Genomic DNA, 15897 nt, shown 5'->3' with positions numbered 1-15897 from the left:
GCTGCGGGCAGTGGCTTCGCTCGGTGCCGCGCATGCGCCCGGCGGCGGGGCCTGTGGCGGGGCGGGCTGCGCGGCCTAACGCTCCCCCGCTGTGGGGCGGCTTGGCTCCATGGCTGCCGTGTTCCTCGTCACGCTCTACGAGTACTTGCCGCTGTTCTACATCACCGTGGTGTTCGTCTGCTTCCTCGTCACCAGCGGCCTGGTGCTGGGCTGGTGAGTGCTGTGGAGGGGCCGACGCCGGCTATGGGAGCAGCCAGCACCTGTCAGTGGAAAGCGGTCTGGGGCTATGGGCTTGGTCTGCGGAGGTCTAACGGTGGAATGAGGTGACAGGGGGGCAGTGGGAGCAGGCATCCCTTGGAGAATGAGCTCTAGGAGTGTGTGGTCGCCCAGGGTTGAGACTGCATCAGGACTGTCAGTGGTGATGGGAGTGTGGGGCCTGGCAGTAGTCAAGGAAGTGGGATTGTGTTGGAAGGAGGGTGAGAAGGGCAAGCACTGGCCACAGGAGATGAGGAACTGCTCCAGGATGAAGGAGAGGCAGGTAAGGAAAGCTACGGAGCAAATAGGGTGGCTGAGAGAGGACCTAAGCCTCAGTGAGAGGGTGGGGGTCAAGGAGGCTGCTCTAAGGGAAAAAATTGGCATTGTTGGATATGGTCATGTTAAATCCTGGTGGAAAATTAGATGGGCAGATATTGAGTAAAGTGCCTGGTGTTAGGCCAGTTAACGGCTGAATCCACAAGGCATGAAGGCAAGAATTGTTACTGTGGTGTGAGACTACCCAGGAGCTCTTATGGGGCACCAGTCTGTTCCACTGCTGAAACTCACAGGAGAAGAGAGCATTTCAGGTGTACCCAACAGGGTACTGGGGCTGGTATGAGGAGAAGCCTTAAACAGCTGATCTGCTAAAGTGTCTAGAGGGGTGATGAGCAGAAGACCTGCTCCTGTTTGTATCTGAGAGGGTTCAGCAAAGGTGTCACTGTCGCCTTTTCAGAAGCAGGTCCCTGAATATCTGTCCATAGCACTGTTCCACCTGTTTTCCTGCCACTCAGGAGCATCTGTAAATGTAAATACTGATACTTGCCAAGTGGAGAGGAACACTGATTAGCAATCAAAATATTTTATATAGAAATTGCGGGTATACCACACTTCTGGATAGGATAGAATAAAATAGAGTTATTGTATGTCCTTCTGTTGGATTAATATCTGTAGTGCTGTGCCTCAGTGTTCTTCATCCCTTGTCTCTCCTTGAATTACAGATGTTTTTGCTGTCACTGTTTTTTGCCTTGGCAGCTTATAAATACTCTGCTTGACTTTTCCTTTGGTGCAAAGTCTTTCTTTTCTTGACACCACTTTGTTAGTTGCCTCTGGCTCAAACATATGCCATCTGTTGCTTTTGGTGTGAATGAAGAATGTCTTTGATCTTTCAGTTATGCTTTCTGGAGAGTTTTTCTTCTTGCTTTGCATTGCCTCCACTAGTGCTGGGTAAGTGGTAGTGAAGGCAGGAATGATCTTTTCATTATCTTTTTCCTGGGTGAAGCTCCACCTCACTAGTTACTTGAAGAGAGAGATAGTAGAAATCCTTTTCATAATTCTGGAGTGTGTCCAGAGAAGGGCAACAAAGCTGATGAAAGATCTAGAGAGTAAGTCTCACAAGGAGTGTCTGAGGGAACTGGGAGTGTTTAATCTGGAAGAGAGAAGGCTGAGGGGAGACCTCATATTATGCTCTAAAACTCCATGAAGGGAGGTTGTAGTGAGGTGGATGTTGGTTTCTTCTCTCTAGTATCAGGTGATAGGATGAGAGGAAGTGGACAGAAATTGTGCCAGGGGAGGTTTAGACTGGATATTAGGAAAAATGTCTTTACTGAAAGAGTGGTCAGGCATTGGAACAGGCTGCCCAGGAAAGTTGTGGAGTCACCATCCCTAGAAGTGTTCAAGAAATGGGTGGGCATGGCACTTTCAGACATGCTTTAATGGCCATGCTAATGTTAAGTCAGTAGTTGGACTTGATGATCTTGGAGATCTTTTGCAAATAGACCAATTCTATGATTCTATTATATTGCCATCCCCCTCTTTTTTCCAGTGTTTTCACTTCAGTCCATTAAAAATAGTATCTTTACAAAAAATTATACTGATTCACCACAGAATGGTGGGGATCGAAAGGGACCTTTGGGGAATATGTAGTCCAGCTTCCCTGATAAAGCAGGATCACCCACAGCACATTGCTCAGGATCACAATGTCCAGGTGGATTTGGAAACTCCAGAGACTTCCCAACCTTTCTGGGTAGAACCTTCTGGGTTCCGATTTGTGCCTGTTGTCCTTTGTCCTGTTGTCACTGGGCACTACATCTACACAGCTTTTGAAGAGACTGGTTCCATCCTCTTGACTCCTAACCTTTAGCTCTTGCTGAGCATTGAGAAGATCCACTCTCAGTCTGTTTTTCTCCAGGCTAAACAGTCCCAGATCTCTCATAATTTCCTCCTCAGAGAGATGCCCAGGTTTGCTCATCATCTTTGTAGCCTCCACTGGATTCTCCCCAGTAGTTCCCTGTCTCTCAGCGTGTATATACCAAACCACTGATCCTTTATCAATTTAATGATTATTTGCTTGCATATAATAAATGCTTTGCAACCCTTTGCTGTGAAATGTCTGAAATAAGTGTGCCAGGAGACTCCTGCATCTGCACACACATCCATCAATGGTTTTTGGAGTACAGAGTGTGCAGGGAACAGTCCAGATGCATTTCATGTCATGATTTTATGTCATGAGTTCTAGGTGGATTTGCACTACATATTATTGCAATTCATGTAAATATATACAAACTCTCCTCAAACTCATTTGTTAAAGGACTGTTGCTTAAGTCAAAGCAGTAGCCAGGAGCTCAGCACATACAGGTGTGTATGTCATCAGATGCTTGGAGATACTTGCTGCCACCTTTGAACTCGTACTGAAGCTGTATGACCAAGAGATTCCAAGCAGCTTCAGTGTGTCTGCAGCCACAGTTACAGTTTAAGTGTTTTTGAACTTACTCATGATGAATAGCTTGGTCCATTATTTGCCACACAGAGTGCTATCTAGTCCAAATCTCCCCTCTTTTAGTTGTTCTTGTCCTATCACAACAGGCCTTGCTAAAATATCTGTCCCCATCTTTCTTATTGGCCCCTTTAAGTACTGAAGGGCAACCAGAAGGTCTCCCTGGAGCCTTCTCTTCTTCAGGCTGAACAACCTCAGTCTCTCAGCCTGTCCTCACAGAGAGGGGATTCAGCCCTCATTTTTGGGGCCTCCTCTGGCCCCTCTCCAACAGTTATATGTCCTTCTTGTGCTATATGGTGTCACATGTACATCATACTTGATAGATTGCTATAATGACATTGTTTCCCCATAATTTTCAGCATCAGTTGTCAGCTTGTTTTATGTATGTGTTCATGATTGTGTCAGGCAGTGTGAAAAACACCAACTGCTTAGGAATGTTAATGTTTTCATTTGCAAATCCATGCACTGAGGAGCATCTCTTTTTATGGCCAGCCCTGGCGCTGCTCAGAGTGTCCAAGCAGGTTATTACAGAGGAAGCTTTCCAGAGCCAGTAGATGCTCTGGGCAGAGTGGTGAAGTGCAGCTTAGATGAGATGAATACAGTCCTGTGCATCATCTTTTAGATGGATATGAATGCTTGTATTAATGGCAGCTGTAGGCTTAGCAGCTGTGGTCCAGACTGCTCTCTACAAAGTTAACTCATTGTCCTGGTTTGTGTTAGAGCAGAACTAATTCTGTTCAGTGATTCGACTTTTCAGGTCAGTCTCTGCTCAGGGATGGCAATATAAAATTAATGGCATGGTTTTTGCAGACAGTGTCTGCTTCTAGCAGTGATGGCGCTGATGTTTGGAGTTAGTACCAAGGATTGGTGCACAGAACAAGGTCACTGCTGAGTCCTGTGTGGTACACTGGGGTGCAGTAAGAGGCAGCACTTGTGAGGAGAGGCAGACTGGACCAGCAAGGGATTCTATTCCGTGTATGTCATAGTATAAAGCTGAGAGATCACTAGGGTCGAGCCTCTTCTTCAATGGTAGATATCCAAGGAGGACTGTGTTTGTTCTGACTTTGATCCTGATCCATGTGCTCCTGAATCTAGTTCCAGAATCCCACTCCTGAATGTGGTTCCCATGTACCACCAAGTCCGGTCTGGAACTTCCCCAATACCTGCCTACAGCATCAGTGGTGACTGTCTTAATTACCATCAGGGGTTGATACTGTTTTTGTATATATTTCATTTAATTGTCATTACTACCATTAAAGCTATTTTAGTTTTCTTTCCCAAGCCATCAGTCTCTCCCTTATTCCAATTTCCTTCCCCTTTGGGAAGGGAGAGGGGTTCAGAGAGAGTATCTGTCACTCATTTAGTGGCCAGCCCAACTGTAACCCTTAACACTTGTGAACAAAACCATTGGAAACTCTCACTTTTTCTGAACTAGCATTGTTCTGAAGAAATTAAATTTCCTCTTATACCAGCTAATGATCTAGGTTGATGGACTGTTAACTCAAAAATTAAAGCCTTTATTCATCCTTCATACACTGAATCCTACTTTCAAATTCACAGAAACACTGCACCTTGTGATTGAACAGTCTTTCTGCCTTCAGCTCCTGCTAAAGCTCTACTAGAATTTATTTTGGGTTTTTTTTTTGGTTTGTTTTGTTTTCCCCATGGCTGCTTTTCAGTGATTATCATGGTGCTTTCAACCAGTGAAGAAAGTTTCCAGAGAATGGGGTTTTTACTTCAGAATCAGCCAGATGGTCCAAAACATCTTTATGTGCAGCTGGAGAGATTAGCTCCATTGAGTTTTGGGTATTGAATAAGGAAAACAGCTGTTGCACCTGGTTTCTTTGTCAGTACCATGCTTAACTGCTGTAGTTTGTTACAGCCCCAGTGAAGCCAGTGTAGCTGGTCTTACTTACATTGGATCGAGATTTGACCCTTCCTGGGCACAAACCAAATATGGCTGAGTGCCTTACATTATATCATTGGAGAAATACAAATCTTTCCATCAAAGTCTAGTGAACCAAAGGAATTTATCAGAGGTGGAGTGATGAGGACGGAGTATTTTCCATCAGCTCAGTCTGTTTCTTCTTCGGTGTGCCTGTGACACTCAGGCACACAAGACATTAAATGTTAAAGGCAAACATTTGTCAGACTGTCAGGAACAGGTTGTTGCTATTGAGAATGGCTTTGAGAATTTTCCTGAAGTAGTTTCCTCAGCTCAAAAATCCCTTTTGACTGATGCTTTTCCCTGTTAATCTTACAAAGAGCACCCCTCTAACACAAATCAATCAAAAGGAGCCTGGTGTCAGTAAAAGCTTTGCTTTTCTTCCTTGCCTGACACACAGGAGTTGGAAAAGATGTTTTAAACCAGGAAAAAGTAGCAGTTAAGCCACAACATTGTCTGTTTGGCTAGGAGCTGTATTGAACACAGAATCACTTTAGCAATTTTCAAACTGATTGCATTGAAGTTGGTAGTGCCCTGGAAAGCTTGAGTTATTGATACAAGATCCATCTTTCTCTAACAGCTGCTATTTTAGTACATTAAATGGAAACAATTGATGCAGGGAAGAGCTGAAGCTTTGTGCCATTCAGACTTTTCCAGCACCCAGTATGCTGATGACTGTATAAACCAGAATTCAAAGCCCTTGAGCAGACCATCACATCAGCAGTACAGGTGGCAGCTACCAAAGCACAAATTCAGGGAAATACAGCCTGAGATAATTAAGAACTGTTTCCTATAGTACATTAACAAAAGACTCCCATAGCCTCTCCCTGCTGCCTTACTAATGAGACAGGATCAAATTAATGCAGCTAAGAAAATCTCTTCAGTCTCCAAAGTAGTTTTCTGATTGCATATCTGGAACAGTGTCTACGTTTAGCCTGTATCTGGGGCTAAACTGTAGCAGTTATGCTATCAATGATTGTTCCCCAACAGGGAAGAGGAATTGGGGAAAATCCACATATTAAAATGAAAACAGATGTCATGAAATAGCCAAGCTGATCCCAATGTCGGTACAAAGTATGTAATGTTATACTCAGCCCAGCAAAACTGCAGCAGTTGCACCAAACAGGAAGGCAGTCCTCAAAAGCAGAAGAAAGAGAAGGAGGAGCCCAAACAGAAGGCTCCCTTCTAGAGCCTCAGCAAATGTCCTCTTTTATACTGAGTGTGATGTTCATGGTCTGGGATACACCTAGAGCCAGCTCCAGTCAGCTGTCCTGGCTGACTCACAGCTTCTAATGGCCTGCAGCCCACGGCAGGCCTTGCATTCTGTCCCAGCAAAACCAGTTTCACTAATAACCTTTTGGTTATTGCACATTACTTCTGTCACCTTAAAAAATGAATCATTTTTAGCCAAGTGTAAAGGGAAGTTTGTGGTAGAGCTTGGTTTTTCTTTCTGATCTTCTGTAACAATTCTTTTAAAAGCCCCAGGCAATAGGAAATCTGATTTTTTTACTTGATGTCAGAAGTCATCCCTAAATACTCTTCCTTGCTTGCTTTGTTTTTAACTTTGATTCATGGGATGTTTAAACTTTTGAACCTTTGCTATGTTACCCTTTTAGTGTCAGAATATCACTTGAGCTTGCATGCTAGCTTTGGCTTTGAAGGGGTTTTAGAGTCTGTGCTTCAATTCAGAATCTTGACTATTTTGCACTTGGTTTCCGGCTCGAAGCAGCCCTTGATTTCATATCAGCATGTTGTGATTGAGGTTTATATGGAAAAACAGGAGCCTGGTCTCCCATAAAACCATCTTGCTGGCTGTAGTTACTGCTAGAAATATCTTAGGGCTGAATGATTGACTCTTCCTTTGGAGCACCCAGTCCATGACAACTGTTCCATCTTTGCAAGCAGTGAGTTTTGGGGGCCCTTAGATGGGATGTGGAAGAATGGCAGCTGGGAGAAAATTCCGGCAAACCCTTTACCACTAGGGGGCATTGACCATTCTCATTAATTTTACTCTCTTTCTGTAAACACAGGAATAAAGTATCCTCCCCTTGAAAGATTTTGTGTATCACTGTGAAGACTCCCACCTTCTGCCACGAAAAGCTGGAGTCAAATTGGCAGGCTGTGTTATGCATGCATCCTAACAGATACTCCGCAAATCCAAGCTAGCTCTATTTGGGGTGTTGCTTGCTTTTTAGAGCTGAAGAAAAAATCAAGTGTGTCAACACTAACACTTAACCTACTTGTTCTTCTTGTCTCATGTCTCATAGGTTTGGTTTGGGTGTTCCTGTTATTCTGAGAAACTCAGAAGAAACAGAATCCAGTGCAAGAGTGTTGAAGAAACGGATGAGACAAGTGAAGAATCCTTTTGGATTAGAAATCCCTTATCCTGCTGCAGCTTCAGTAACAAGTCAGTGCATTTCTGTGTACTTGATTTATATCAGTTTGTGTTCCTGAGCTTAGTACTTTCTGTTTTATTGCTCTCACCCTTTTCCTTTATGAAAATTCCTCGGAACCGTGCTTCCACTCATCATTACAACAGAAACAATTCCTACATAGCTTATAAATGTGGTGGGTTTAAAAGTGAAATATTTGGCTATTTAAGTACAGTTTAATTCTTATTAATAAAACACTTCCTGCTATAACAGATTCTTAAGTATCAAAGTCATTTGCAGTTTACCAGCTACTGTGGGTGTTGTGAATTTCATAGAGTTGTAGACTCTTATGGAATTAATTATAGAATGTATGCTGCCCATTTAGATGTAAGTCCGGATCTCCAGCCATGTTTGGAAGTGCACTGCTTTCCATAAATAAATAGGTAAATAAAAATCTCCCTCTCTTTCCATTGTATGTTTGGATCAGAATTCAAGTAGTCACTAGTATCCTAGAAATCACCCACAGAGGAAGTGAAATTCATGCCCTTCTGCATTGTTTGGGCGTAGTAAGCCAGGCCAAGCATCTTCCACCAGCAGAGATGTGGAGCCTTCCTATGAATGAGAAAAGGGCTGCAGTACTGTTGCGTCTCTCTCAGCATAGGAAATACCCAAACAAAGGCAACAACGTAGCCTTCAATTAACTTGGATTTTTCAAAATGTTTGAGCACTTAAATTCAGTGGGACTTTTCAAGAGTTCTTCTCCTGTAAGTTTTCAGAAGTTAATGGGTCAGGTACTTGATTTTTAGAAAAGAAACGGAGCACATTGATCCTCCTATTACATGATCAAGAGGGCCTGATTCTTTCACAGAATTACAGAAGGATAAGGGTTGGAAGGCACCTCTGGAGATCATCTAGTACAGTCTTCCTGCTTCCACCCACATCAGGCTGCCCAGGATCACTATGTCCAAGCAGGTTTGGAATCTCACCAGAGGAGGAGACTCTACACTCTCTCTCCACAACCATTCCATCCCTCTGACATCCTCACAGGGAGGAAGCTTTTCCTTTATATTTAGGTGGAACCTCCTGTGTCCTAGTTTGTGCCCATTGACCCTTGTCCTGTCACTGGACACCATTGAAAAGAGTCTGGCCCCATCTTCTTGATCCCCACCCTTTAGCTGTTGATAAGCATTGAGAAGATCGCTTCTTAGTCTGCTCTGCTCCGGGCTAAGGAGCTCCATGTCTCTCAGCCTTTTCTCCTCACAGAGATGATCCAGCCCCCTCAGCATCTTCATAGCCTCCACTGGACTCTCACCAGTACTTCACTGTCTCTCTTGAACTGAGAAATGCAGAACTGGACCCAGTATTCCAGCTGTGGGCTCACTAGGGCAGTGTGGAGGGGTAGGAGAACGTCTCTCACTTTGCTGGCCACAGTCTTCTTAATGCACCCCAGGAGATCATTGGCATTCTTGGCTGCAGGAGCACATTGCTGGCTCATGATGAACTGGTGGCCCACCAACACTCCCAAGTTTTTCTCTGTGGAGCAGCTTTCCAGCAGGTCAGCCCCTGACTTGTACTGGTGCTTGGTACTTAGAGATAACATTAAGAGATCAGTAGGCCAGTGATCCAATCAATACCATTATCTAAGAAGGGAATGGTCTTTGGGCTAGGGTTTGTGCCCTTGGGCCTGAGGGACTGTTTAAAATGTTACCAGAAATTAAAGTTTATCCTTCATCAAATGCATGTGCTGCCTTTGTTAGCTTAATTAGCCATTTTATCTCTGTGCACCCACTTCCTCATCTCCATTGACTCTGATAAGCGCTAAGCCTAGTCTGAATTCATAGAAGATTAGATGTTAATAACAAAAACCTGGAATATTGAAGCTGTTTTCTGCTTGTTGCCCGTTAAGAGCCTACACTTAGCAGTTCCAGAATTCTGCACGTGTGTGAGTCACTGATATCCTTTTCTTCTTTCTACAAGAGGGCATAGCACTGAGACCGGATTGCCTGGAAGACTGTCTTCTCACGTGCTACTGGGGCTGCAACATTCAAAAACTCCACGAAGCACTGCAGAAACACATCTACTGCTTCAGGATAAAGACTCCTCAGGCGCTGGAGGATGCTCTGTACAGTGAATACCTCTACCGACAGCAGTACTTGTATCCTTGTTTTCCCCCTTGTTTTGACAAAACATGCAAATTTACTGGCAGGAGGAGTCCTGAGGCTCGTGAGCATTCAGCACTTCTTGGCACCATGTATTTCTCAGCAAATACGATGACAAATATTCTTGATGTAAACGTCATGTTTGTCTACAACTGCAGCCACACTGGTTGTTTCCTTTGACACATGCAAAGCATTAAAAAAAATGACAAGGAGGAAAAATATTGTCAGTTACCAGAAGATGCTCAAGTTGTTGATTTTGGCCCAGTTCCTCGCTCTCAGTATCCATTGGTAGCACTGTTGACATTAGCTGATGAAGAAGACAGAGAAATATATGATATTGTAAGTAATATAGGAATATCTTTTGGGGTGACTGTATTTAAGGTTTGAATGTTCCAGGAGACAGGCTTGAATCAAACAGCTTCTTTTCCCTGTTCCCTGGAATTTCATTCCTAACTTTGATGACTCAAGGGAGTGTGGCAGAAGAGGGAGGATAATTGTTACATGAGAATTACATATGCCATTTGTGATTTTTCACAAAGCTCCTGCCTGCAAAGGTCTCTGTGGTGAGCCCCACGGTGAGATGAGCAAGGATTGTGGTAGGTTACTAAGGTGTTACTCTGATTTTTCTGATCACATACACCTGTTTTGGAGCTCTTGCACTAATATGGCCTTTTGGATTGCTGCTGGCAAGGCAGGAGGAGTTTTTTTTGGTGTCTGACACAGATATTTGAGCTGTTAGCTAACTTGTTAGGAATACAGAAATTACCTTTCTGCACCATGTCCAACTGTAGGTCATTTCCTCTCATCCTATCACTTGTTCACTTGTTACTAGAGGGAAGAGACTGAACCCACCTGACTCCAGTCTCCTTTCAGGGAGCTGTAGAGCGTAAGGAGGTCTCCATTCAGCCTCCTTTTCTTCACATTAAATGGCCCCAGTTCCTTCAGCTGTGCCTCAAAAGAGGTGTGCTTTAGACCTTTCACCAGCTTTGTTGCCTTTCTCTGTTCACATTCCAGCACCTTAATCTCTCTCGTGTAGTGGGGGCCCCAAAACTGAACCTAGTACTCAAAGTGTGGCCTCATCAGTGGTGAGTTCTGGGGCACATTCACTTCACTGGTCCTGCTTGTGAGAGGAACTGGTCATACTCAAAAAGTTGCCCTGGTGTTTGAACAAAACATGGGTGGAGAACATGTGTCATCACTGAGAAAGAGCTCCTGTTAGGTGGGATGAGAGCCAGTGTCCAGCTCTGGTGCCCCCAGCGTTAAGACATTAAACTGCTGGAGTGGGTCCAGAGCAGGGTTTGAGATGTGATCAGAGGGCTGGAGCACCTCCCCTATGGGATATGCTGAGACAGTTGGGGCTGTTCAGCCTGGAGAAGAGAAGGCCATGGGGAGGCCATAGAGCAGCCTTCCAGTACCTGAAGGGGACCTACAAAGAAGCCAGGAAGGGACTTTTTCCAAAGGCTTGTTGTGATAGGATGAGAGGGAATGGACTGAAGCTTGAGCAGGGTAGATTTAAACTGGATATTAGGAAGAAATTCATTAGAGTGAGGGTGGTGAGACATGGGAACAGGTTGCCCAGGGAGGTCGTGGATGCCCCCTCCATGGAGGTGTTCAAGGCCAGATTGGAAGAGGCCTTGAGCAGCCTGGTTTAGTGGAAGCTGTCCCTGCCCATGGAAAAGGAGTTGAGACTAGATGATCTTTAAGATCCCTTCCAACCCAAACCATTCTATGAATCTATGAAACTGTTCACTATAAACCCCTTAGTATCAAAACACAAAACCTGTCATTTACTGGGGATTTCATGACTTTCAGATTCCAAAACAAAGCTAATAGCATTGTGAGGTCAGGTTGGGGTTTTTTGAGGCATTGTGATTTAAAATAAAGGCTTCATTGCCAAAGAATAGTAAATTCAATCAGTGTAAGTACATATGTTATAGGTGCATACATATTCAAACTCTGCATGTAATTAGCCATGTGTGGATTTTGAAGTGCAAGTCTGATTTGCCTTTGAGAATCTTTTTTAAACAGAACAGTTTCATTTCTCTTTTGACAGCTTCTGGGAACTCCAATAATATTGAATTCCACTTTCTTTTTTCCCCTGCTTTTTAGAGGCCATTACGTAATTTGGGCAGAGCAAGGGGTATTAGGCACAGCATGTGAGCTCAGAGTGCTTTTATTGTCAGGAAAATGACTCTCAACTCAGCCCTTGGGGTCCTTTCATGATTCTTGCCAGTGAAATTTGTCTTTTGCCCAGAGTTTACAAGCTGATCAGCCACACTTCTAAATGCTTTTTAGAATCTGAGCACTACAGTCAGTGTGTTTGTGAGGGATGTGGGAGAAAGTAGAGAAGAATTTGCCTTTTCCATGTTCCCCTGTAATTCTGCACTCAAAGTTCAGCTGTTAGGATAATTTATTACATTGAGGACAACCCAGGGTGTGGCTGCAGATGTATGTGGCTTAAGTGCATGTGCTTGCTTGAGGCTCCCTTGCTGCAGGAATCTCCTTGCAGTTTGTCAACTCCTCTCCCTTCTAGGGGTTGCTTATAATGAGTTAGTGGCATGGAAAGAGGCTGTGTAGGATCTACTGCTTCTGGTTGAAATCATTAAACAGGTAGTCTCTCTGAAGCACATCCGTGACTGTGTCAGCAAGCCCTACCTCAGCTGCATAAGCATTCGACGTGCTTTGGTGCCTTCTTGCTTTGGGGCCCAGTTCCTTTAGGTGAGAGCAGTTAGAGCAGGTCCTCACTGTGAGCTGATCATAGAAGTGCTACATGGAGAACCAGGGCAGAAAGCTGAAGTGCTGCAAAGTGCTATCTTGTGCCATGTCCTCTTTTACTTTGTCTAGCCTATTTTATTGATCTGTGCTTGGAGTCAACACTGTTGAGGCCCTCATTGTCTCAGGAGATAAGCAGGTCAGAGGTTGTAACAAAGCACACTATCTTTCAAGCAAACTGCTCTGTATGAATCATAATAAAAAGGAAAGTGATTAAATATAGGGTTGTTTTGTTTTGGTTTTTTGTAGATTGCAATGGTGGCTGTAATTCACATTCCTGATGAGAGCTACAGACTTTCCTGCAGAATATTGTATCAGTATCTGCTTCTAGCTCAAGGTCAATACCATGATCTGAAGGTGAGCCACGTCCTGAGTCTTGTTCCATTTCAGTGACAGTGTTAAGTTTAGTTTGCGTAGGCTTTCGGGAGCCTAAATTAGTATAAGACTCTTATTGTCATGCAAAGAACTGGATGATGGTTAAAATTATTTCATCAGTTCAGCAGTTCCAGCCAAAGTTACTGCACAGAAATATTTTATATGAAAACATTCAAGATTTCCTGGAGAATTTGCTTGATTCCAGCCTAAAGGCCTCAGTGCTGTCCATTTATTCCAGGAGTAGTAAAGCATTAAGTAACTGTTGCATGTCGCCTCTCCACAGAATGTTTGTTAGTCCCTTGCTGGTCCCTCTAAACCAGTAGTATCTCCTATCCTGCTCTTCAAGTGGGAAAGCCTTAGAATAAATTTTTCTTTTTTACTGTAACACATGCACAAAGGTTAGTAACCTGCCTGGCACAGACCATTGTAAGTTAGATCAATGTTCTCATCATTCCATTGCAGTTTCCCTTAGCTATGCCTGTTGTGGGACCATCTTTGTCCTGTGTGTGACAGGCAGTTGATGAAGTGATTCCATGTGATTCACTTATATATTACTGTGATAATAAAAATAACAGATGGTATTAAGCTAAAAATGGGGCCAAATTAATTCTCTTGACTCATTTAGCATCCATTCAGAAATTGGTCCAAAGATACGTTTGTCCTGGCCATTTTTTGCTGACAGTAATTCATCCAGTTAAACTTCCCTGTTGATCCCCTTAGCTTTCTTTTCAGGTATGGTTGCCACTGTCAAAAGCAATGCTCAAATAGTTCTTGAAGGCATAGAAATAACTGGGTGGTGGGATAGGGTGCTCTCTGTGGGCATCTTTGGCTGTTTTTTACTGCTCTAAAGAAGAGATCTAGACTGCTCTAGATGACCCTACTTCAGCAGAGGGATTGTACTAAATGATAGCCACAGGTCCCTTCCAAACCCCACCCTTCTGTGATTGTGATATGAGCATGAGCAGAATGGGTTGAGTGAAGTAGATGTGATGACTTGGTGGATATATTTGTGGTAGGAATCATAGATAGATAAAGGCATCCCCCTAGGCATGGAAAATGATGCACCAGAAATAGACACTTGAGGTACTCAAAACCTGGCCAGTTCTCTTAAGGTTCATGTGTGCACATTAATTGGATTCAGCTAAGATTTGATGACCTATCCTTAATGTTTTCTCAGTGTTTGACATAAATTCATGCTTCTGAAGTACTTTAACTGGATGCCAGGCAACTGTCAGGACTCAGAGAGTCTGGGGCACTATCTGAAACCAGTGAATCTGACCCAGTGGGACTCACATCACACATGTGTGTTCAGGTGTCTGACTTCTAAACATTTATGTGTATTTTAGCAACTCTTCATGTCTGCAAATAGCACTGCACCGTCTCCAAGTGATGCATCCACTGGTGAGAGAAGCACCGAGAGAAACTTGCTAGAAAAGGCTGGACTGTCTGAAGATGAAACAGAGTTGCGTGAAGAAAACAGTAAAGACTGTGTTGTTTGCCAGAATGGTACAGTGAACTGGGTGCTCCTACCTTGCAGGCACACGTGCTTGTGTGATGGCTGCATCAAGTATTTCCAGCAGTGTCCAATGTGCAGGCAGTTTGTTCTAGAATCTTTTCCACTTTGCAGTAAAAAGGAGCAAGATGATGATGAATCAACCCATATCTTGCAAGATGTTCTTCCTGCAAGAGTTTTTTAACAGTGGGGGCAGGAATCCTGGTTTGTGTGCACCACGAGTAAACAGCCTGTTTATGAGAGGATTTGTAGCATTAACTTGTATGGTTTTGCTTTTTATTGTGAGGTAATTTTCAGCTTCCTTATTTTTCCTTCACTCCATATGTTGGCAGGAACGCTATGCTTACCCATGCAATGTGGACAGAAGAAGTGTGTAGGATGGCTTTGAAAGATCTGATTTTATTTATAACTACTAGATTTTTGTGGAGTACTTTTGGAGGCTGTTTTGGTTGACTAAATTTAGTTTTATCAACTATAAAAAGACTAAAACTCAGAAGCAAGGTTGCACACAGCTCATTCTATATTTATTGTATTTAAAATACTGGAGAAATATACCAGTTTAACTTGGTGTAATTTAGCAACATTGCACTTTACAGACTGTATCAGATGAAGGAAAGTAAATATTCTCCCTTGTTAAACCTGTGTATATTTATTTTGTAGATAAAGGCTGGACTGTGGCAGGAGCTGGTAGTTGAAGGCATGATTCAGGACTCTCTGGCTGTTTAGGAAGCAGGGGGTGGGTGTCTGTTTGTGTGTGTGAGGGATCTTAGCCAAGATTTTTGTTGATTATTCTTGGCTTGAACTAAATATTGCTGATACTTTCAAGGCTGAGCCTCTGCTATGTCATCTTCAGACACAGACTTTCAATCTTGTTAGCAATGGCTGTGAGAACTCGTTCTCCATGCAAATGGTAATTAATTACTCCCTAGAGTGGTTACTTGGGCAGTTTTGTGGTGCTATTCTTGTAAAAGCAGCCTGCTTTGGGGAGTTTCCAGCTCTTTTTACTTGCATTGTCAGCTTGGATGCAAAGTTAACCATTTACCTTTTATCAGTAGGCCCAGGGAATTTACTTGTTCAAAGAAAGAAGCTAAAGAATAGCAGAAAAATATTTCTTTTTCCCTCCACTGTTGTATGGCCAGAAAGAATAAAAATGGCTGTTAAGAAGAGAAAGAATTGGTTTGGTTCTTAAGAGCAAGCTGAATTCTCCTCAAGACAGACAGGCTGGGTTTCACATCTGCTCCCGTAAGACAAAAATACAAATGCTCATTAGAACTTGTAGAAAATGGAGAGTAGCTGCTTTCTGTCCTCTTTCTTGTTCCCTTGCAACTTTGTCCTACATCCAGCTCCAGGACAGCTGCTCCGTCTTGGACAGAAAGCCTTGCTCCAGGCTATTCAGCTGCCCTGTCTTGCAGCATTTTGAGGGTGCTGCTGGTGCAAAGTACACTCAAGGTGCTGCATGCCTCCAAAACGATGAAGAAACTTTCCCTGGTCAAAGGGTTATAATCAGTGGTGCAGAGCCTAGTTGGAGGCCTGTAGCTCATGGTGTTCCCTAGGGGTCAGTGCCGTTTACAGTTACGGGCTCCCCAGATCAAGAAACAGGGAACTACTGGAGAGCATCCAACAGAAGCTACAAAAATACTGAAGGGAGTGGATCATCTCTGTGAGGACAAAAGACTGAGAGACCTGGGGCTGTTTAGCCTGGAGAAAAGCAGCTTAAGAGGGGACCTTCTCAA

General features: G+C 43.6%; 1 protein-coding gene across 1 annotated transcript; it reads left to right on the top strand.

The window, feature by feature from the left end:
* Nucleotides 1-52: 52 nt before the first annotated feature.
* CGRRF1 (cell growth regulator with ring finger domain 1) lies at nucleotides 53-15419 on the top strand. Its single transcript, XM_068149058.1, has 6 exons — nucleotides 53-213; nucleotides 7241-7380; nucleotides 9323-9500; nucleotides 9696-9843; nucleotides 12526-12633; nucleotides 13998-15419. Exons 1-6 carry the CDS (start codon nucleotides 110-112, stop codon nucleotides 14346-14348), a joined length of 1029 nt encoding a protein of 342 aa, XP_068005159.1. The 5' UTR covers nucleotides 53-109; the 3' UTR covers nucleotides 14349-15419.
* Nucleotides 15420-15897: the final 478 nt, after the last annotated feature.

Source organism: Melanerpes formicivorus, unplaced genomic scaffold (genome assembly GCF_026170545.1).
Source record: "Melanerpes formicivorus ecotype bairdi unplaced genomic scaffold, bMelFor1.0.p_v2 SCAF_17, whole genome shotgun sequence".
Lineage (NCBI taxonomy): Eukaryota > Metazoa > Chordata > Aves > Piciformes > Picidae > Melanerpes > Melanerpes formicivorus.
This window is presented reverse-complemented; position numbering and strand designations above follow the sequence as displayed.